This window comes from Triticum dicoccoides, chromosome 1A, assembly GCF_002162155.2.
Source record: "Triticum dicoccoides isolate Atlit2015 ecotype Zavitan chromosome 1A, WEW_v2.0, whole genome shotgun sequence".
NCBI lineage: Eukaryota > Viridiplantae > Streptophyta > Magnoliopsida > Poales > Poaceae > Triticum > Triticum dicoccoides.
The window spans coordinates 121,959,355-121,965,345 of record NC_041380.1 but is presented as its reverse complement, the minus strand read 5'-3'; the positions used below and the strand labels follow the sequence as shown (position 1 = coordinate 121,965,345).

Here is a 5,991-nt window from a genome sequence, read left to right as displayed (position 1 = left end):
GCTCACGTAAGCGACCAGCTAGCTCAGCCACGCTACGCCTTCCCGGTTCTCCACCGTTGTACTGTTCAGTTCGTGCCTGCGTTTTAGCTGATGGATCTTTCGCTTTTTTGGCGTGCGCCGTCGCAGGCGCGCCTCGATGATGAAGCTGTTCGACGACCCCTGTGCCCGCGTGAACAGGCGGCGCGGCCCTGGAGCGGTGACCGCCGCGTCCGATATCCTCTACCTGCCCATGGATTTCAGATGGTTCATCTCATGCTTGCTCTTCTCTCACGGGTTGACAGGGTGATTTCTCTTGCCTGCATTTATGCTTGTGCGGTAGTGGAACAGATTCTTATCAAGTATAGTAGCATCAAATGGACGAAGCCAACGTTAATCCTCTAAGTCAGAAAGATAAGAAGCGTACTTTCAATAAGTTCCTCTTCTTTTGGCGAGACACAGTTTCACAAAGTACGTATACGTACCGACTTGTTTCGTGCGCTTTGGTGTTCTTTATTATTACTAGCAAAAATGCCCGTGCGTTGCGACGGGAAAAAAATTACATGCCCATCCACCACTCACCTTGCGGCGCAACTGCCAGTTGGATCATTGGAGGAAGTGTTCTACTAACCATCGCAGAGCCTTGCTGGTTAAATCCTTATTGTCCAGGGCAGCACGGATGATTGTCTGTGTGGCTAGTGGCATGCCATCTGGAGTGATAGCCACTCCATGACCGAACCTGCCCTCTACGGTAGACTCAGCACCACCGCTTGCCCGCGGATGTTGGTGGCATCTTCCTATCATGGCCGTGCTCGATAAAAACTTTTTATAGTAGGAATATTGAATTTCATCACGTGATAGCTGGCGGTGTGTTTATACATCATACACATCATAGTGAGTCTGAACTTCTGTTGATGGATCCCCTTTGTTCTTCTCGGAATTGTAGATGAATTGCTCGCTCTAATTTGATTCGATCCTAGACGAATTTACTAAATATTGGACGAAACCGGGCGAGCAAGGACCTCTTATTTTTCTTATTACTCTATCCTTCTGTGTGTGAGTAATACATACTCCGTTTTTATTTACTCCGCGTATTAATTTTGATCAAAGTCAAGCTTTGTAAACTTTGATAAAGTTTAGAGAAAAAATATTAACATATACAATAACAAATCAATATCATTACATTCATTATTGAATGTACTTTCACATCATATAGATTTCTTATGCTAAATGTTTATATTATTTTCTATAAACTTAGTCAAACTTTACAAAGTTTGATTTCAGTCAAATTTAATATGCATTCTAAATAAAAACGGAGGGAGTAACTAAATAGGTCAAAAGACCTACGCATTTACTAATTTCTAGAGTTTTCTGTATTTAAGTAGCACCTTTCAACGGTAGCATTATATATTAGATGAGGTATACTTATTTTTTTCATCTCAAAGACAAAAAAGTATCATTATACTGCGATTACTGCCAAGCTCGTGGATCGATCAGAAAACCAGCCTGGTGCCCACCAACACAGCCAACGCCCTTGCCATCACTAATTTTCTACTTTATCCTCCCAACACAGCCAACGCCCCCAGCCTACCACGCCGCTCCTCGGTGCTTCTAGATGGAGGAGCACCACAGGTTGCTCCACCTTTGTCGCCTCTCAAGTCCCAACCCACCTCCGTCGCCTCACCTAATCCCCACCAAAGCTCCACCCTCGGCGAGCCAAATCAAGGATGACCAGGGCAAGTTCCTGCCTCCACCGCATCAGAGGCTTCACCGCGGGTCCGTGGCCACCTTGGCCAAGCCCGGTGCTGCACGCCGCTGTTGCCTTTCTGCTGACGGGCCGCTGTTGCCTCTCCCTGTTTCCCCTGCAAAGCTTCCCCTATGTGTCCTCACCCTCTGCCTCATCTCAGTCTCCCGGGGCACGCTCTCCCTGTCCTTCTTCCCTCGTTCTTCCACCTGAGAAGGCGCCTCACCAGCGCCCGGCCTCGCCGTCGCGCCTCCCCACGCCTGCGCACGCTCCGCCCCGCTGGTGCGCCGCTCGCCGGAGCCGAGCACCGCCGCCGCCCTACCCCGCTTCCCCCTGCTCCCCTTTCCTCTTGTCTCTCTCTAACCTCTTTCTCTCTCCCATGGACGCCTGGAGCTCCCTCGCCGGCCGATGCGCCGCCTTGCCCCGCGGCCTACAGATGCGGCCGGCCACCCCGCCGGAGCCGAGCGCCGCCGCCGCCCCAGGTGAGCAGCGCCGCTGCCCTACCCCGTTTCCCCTCGCTCCCCCTTCCTCTTGTCTCTCTCTAACCTCTCTTTCCCCGCCCCAGGTGAGCAGCGTCGCCGCCCTGCCCCATTTCCACCCCACGGCCTACAGATCCGGCCGGCCTCCATTGCCCTTGTCGTTCCCGTGCCCGGATCTGGCCGGAGTTCACCGCCACCGTGCCCGCCCGTGTCGGCAACGTGGCGGCCTCCTCAGCCTCGAGGGCGAGCTCCCAGTTGACCGCGTCCGCCGCCGCGACGCCTCGGTCCACCGCGGCCTTCAATGCCCGCCGCGACGCCTCTGTACGCCGCGCTCTACAACGCCAGTCGCGACACCTCGCCGCATTCCTGGGCTCTGGCGGCGCTCACGTCCGCCGCGACGCATCCCCTGCCTTGCTTGTGCGGTGTCGACGCCGGCGACAAGCGGTTCAGTAGAGGCAGGGTGTTTTTTGCAAAAAAACAAACGTTATCTACAATTTAAGTAGGACTGCGCGTTAATTTCGGGAAAATAGGGGGACTTTTTTGCAAAAATGACAGCGACGGACGACCAGAAGCATTAGCTGCTTTATTAGTAGGGAAAGATTATATTAGTCAGGTATAATGATCTTTCCGTCTTGCAAAAATAAATATGGCAGAATATCAACCATACCGTATATGCAAAAACTGCAAACTGTGCAACTACCAACTAAAAATATGTGCAGCCTTTTAGTATATCTGTAAAAACTAGTAGTACTATCTCCAACAAAGCCCCTGGAAGAAGACAAACAACCAAAGCAAGCGAGGGAAACAAACAGCCAACGAAAGCATGCATAACTTTAGTTTGGTCTTCTAGCCTGAATGAATCAGAGTTAAAACGGTCACGATCTTCTTCTGTTTTGCAACGGGCAAATTAAAGCAGGCAGCGTTGCAACAAACAAGGGGTGCGCCGTCGTCAACGGCGGCCGACGCGGCGCGCGGGCGGCACTACGCTCTACACGGCCGCGGCTGGAACAGTTCGCTCGGCAAGGCGTACATGCAGGTAACGAACGTGCACGCACGCACAAGCCTCCTCCGTGCCGTCGATGCATGCATGCATTCATGCGGTTTGTTCTCTCACACTGTGAACGGTCATGATCTTCTTATGGTGAGGCACTTCAGCCGCTCCACCTTCGCGTGCTACACCGACGAGTACCTCCCGGTTGTCTTCTGGCCGCCACGCGACGGCGCCGCCGACCCGCCCCCGGCCGAGCCTAGGCACCTCGGTCGACGTCTCTCCGCGCGTCCCCGCCGTTGATGAAGCCGGCGAGCAGCTGGCATGGGTGCATCGAGGCGAGGCTATAGCGAGCTAGCTAGCCACTCCAGCAGAGGTGCCCCGCGGGTTAATTCCGATAAACGACAGGGGGCTAAATGCAAAAAGTGCAGCGTTGACCGGCCCGGCCCAGCTGGCTCCACTTGGCTGCTGTTGATTGGGCCAGGACCAAATATGCACCTTGAGAACAAGTTGGAGGACCAAATTGTTAAGAATAGAATAGTTGCTTATTAATTAAGCTAATTAGGATTAAGTTAAATGTTAGATATGTTACTTGGTTCTCAAGCAACCATGTACTTTCTTGGCTCTCAAGGCAACTATGTAATTTCTTGGCTCTCAAGTAACTATGTGTTTACTTGACCACCAAGCACCATGTGTACTTCCGCCTGGGTATAAATACCCCACTTCTATCATCAATAAAGACTGATGGATTATCTTTCATTCAAATTATCTCGTTCTTTACTTTTCACTCAAAACACGTTATCATGCACTTTGCTCTTCGATCGAGCGATTTAGCCACACACACAAGGAAAGAGATTACACAAGAGGGATCACCTCACAGTCAGGGTCTAGAAGAACAGATAAATAGCAAATTAGCGATTCTATCGGAATCAACACCTTGGAGCAGCACGGAAGAATCGCACCAATACAACCAAAGGCGATTTTAATCTAATTGCTATGATACATCATATGCTAGTGAGATTTACCTAATCTTTGTTCTTGACTACCGGGAATTGCCGTCCTGGGTACGACAAGACAGTCGAATGGCCTTCATGGCGCAGCACTCCAGAGTCTAGACCAGTGCATGAAAGCCGCACTTCTCGACTAACGCGCCGCGCATGCAAGAACTAGGCGTCACATTTACCCCTTTTTCCAACCAAGGCGATCAGTTCAGGAAACAGGATCAGAATAGAAAAACAACTCCGAGGCAAAAGGATCCACATACATGAATAAGTCTACTTCCTGGACTACTTCTCACATGAAGCTTACGATCAAAGTACTTGATCGCAATACCTATCAGGTGCTATTTTCCCAATTTTATTCATAGTACATAATCATGTTCAACCAGAAATCAGCGCCATTGGCACCGGCCACGCCACAACAACACTTGTTGAAGGCACTCAGGAACTGGACCGCATCAGCATCCCACTTCATGTAGCGGCGCTCGGCGCTACCCTCCGGTACGCAGCCTTCCATGGAGCGACCCGGACTGGCGGGTAACAGCACGCGGCGAAGCCCTCCGGCATGCGGCGGCATCGCCTCGACTCCGGCCGTACGTGTACCAAAGCCACGCTGCCTCCACCCGCACATCACCTTCCATTCCCGCGCTCCCTCTCAGTCATGGCCTGCCTCCTCGATTTGGGCCAGTGCGCAGCGCAATGCGCCCTCCAGCGCGGCTTCCTCTGGCACAAGGCGGGCCAACCAATGCAACGCTTCCCAGCGGCACGGCGGTGGATGTTAATCCTTAGCCGCACGGGAGAAAATGGGGATTTCTATCCTCTAGGCTATCTTTTAGTTTAAGCATTTAAGTTCCTGTTATCTACAGAAAGGTCTCTGTAATTTCTGTTAAGCCCTCAGGATTAATTCATCATGCAGTATAGTCCTCAACTTCAACTCTCAAGTTGTCTATACTCCTGCGATTTGTGGTACAACCCTCTGTTTTAGCACTTTAACCATCAGGTTATTACTATCTGTATTTTATAAGCCCTCGTTTTTAAAAAACATATGTGGGAGAACCTCAGTTCATCCTAAATCTCCACTACTATTAAATAATCAAACAAGAACTTTCTTACGTGCACCTCATAAAACGTACACGGATTCATTATGACCGCATGATTAAGCCCATTAAACTTAATCTAACGGTTAGCCTTAACCTAATCCATTCTCTGTGTACACTTAACAATTTACATTGACTGACCATGCTTCACCATATGAAACTCCACGTCCTATCAATTAGGAAACTATAATCATGATCACGTCTTCTTAGAAAACTAATCACGATCACATCTTCTTAGGAAACTAATTACGATTGTGTTTTATTAGAAAATTAATCATGATCGCGTTTTATTAGAAAACTGATCAAGACCGCATTTTATTATCTCCACTACTATTAAACAATTAAACAAGAACTTTCTTACGTGCACCCCATAAAACGTACACGGATTCATTATAACCGCATGATTAAGCCCACTAAACTTAATCTAGTGGCTAGCCTTAACCTAATTCATTCTTTGTGTGCACTTAACAATTTACATTGACTGACCGTGCTTCACCATATGAAACTCCACGTCTGATCAATTAGGAAACTATAATCATGACCGCGTCTTCTTAGAAAACTAATCACGATCACATCTTCTTAGGAAACTAATCACGATCGTGTTTTATTAGGAAACTAATCATGATCGCATTTTATTAGGAAACTGATCACGATCGCATTTTATCTCCACTACTATTAAACAATCAAACAAGAACTTTCTTACGTGCAC

General features: G+C 49.1%; 1 protein-coding gene across 1 annotated transcript; it reads left to right on the top strand.

The window, feature by feature from the left end:
* Positions 1-1,562: 1,562 nt before the first annotated feature.
* LOC119270629 (vegetative cell wall protein gp1-like) lies at positions 1,563-2,860 on the top strand. Its single transcript, XM_037552672.1, has 2 exons — positions 1,563-2,202; positions 2,286-2,860. The coding sequence occupies exons 1-2, from the start codon at positions 1,704-1,706 to the stop codon at positions 2,456-2,458; spliced, it is 672 nt and encodes a 223-aa protein (XP_037408569.1). The 5' UTR covers positions 1,563-1,703; the 3' UTR covers positions 2,459-2,860.
* The last annotated feature ends 3,131 nt before the right edge of the window (positions 2,861-5,991 follow it).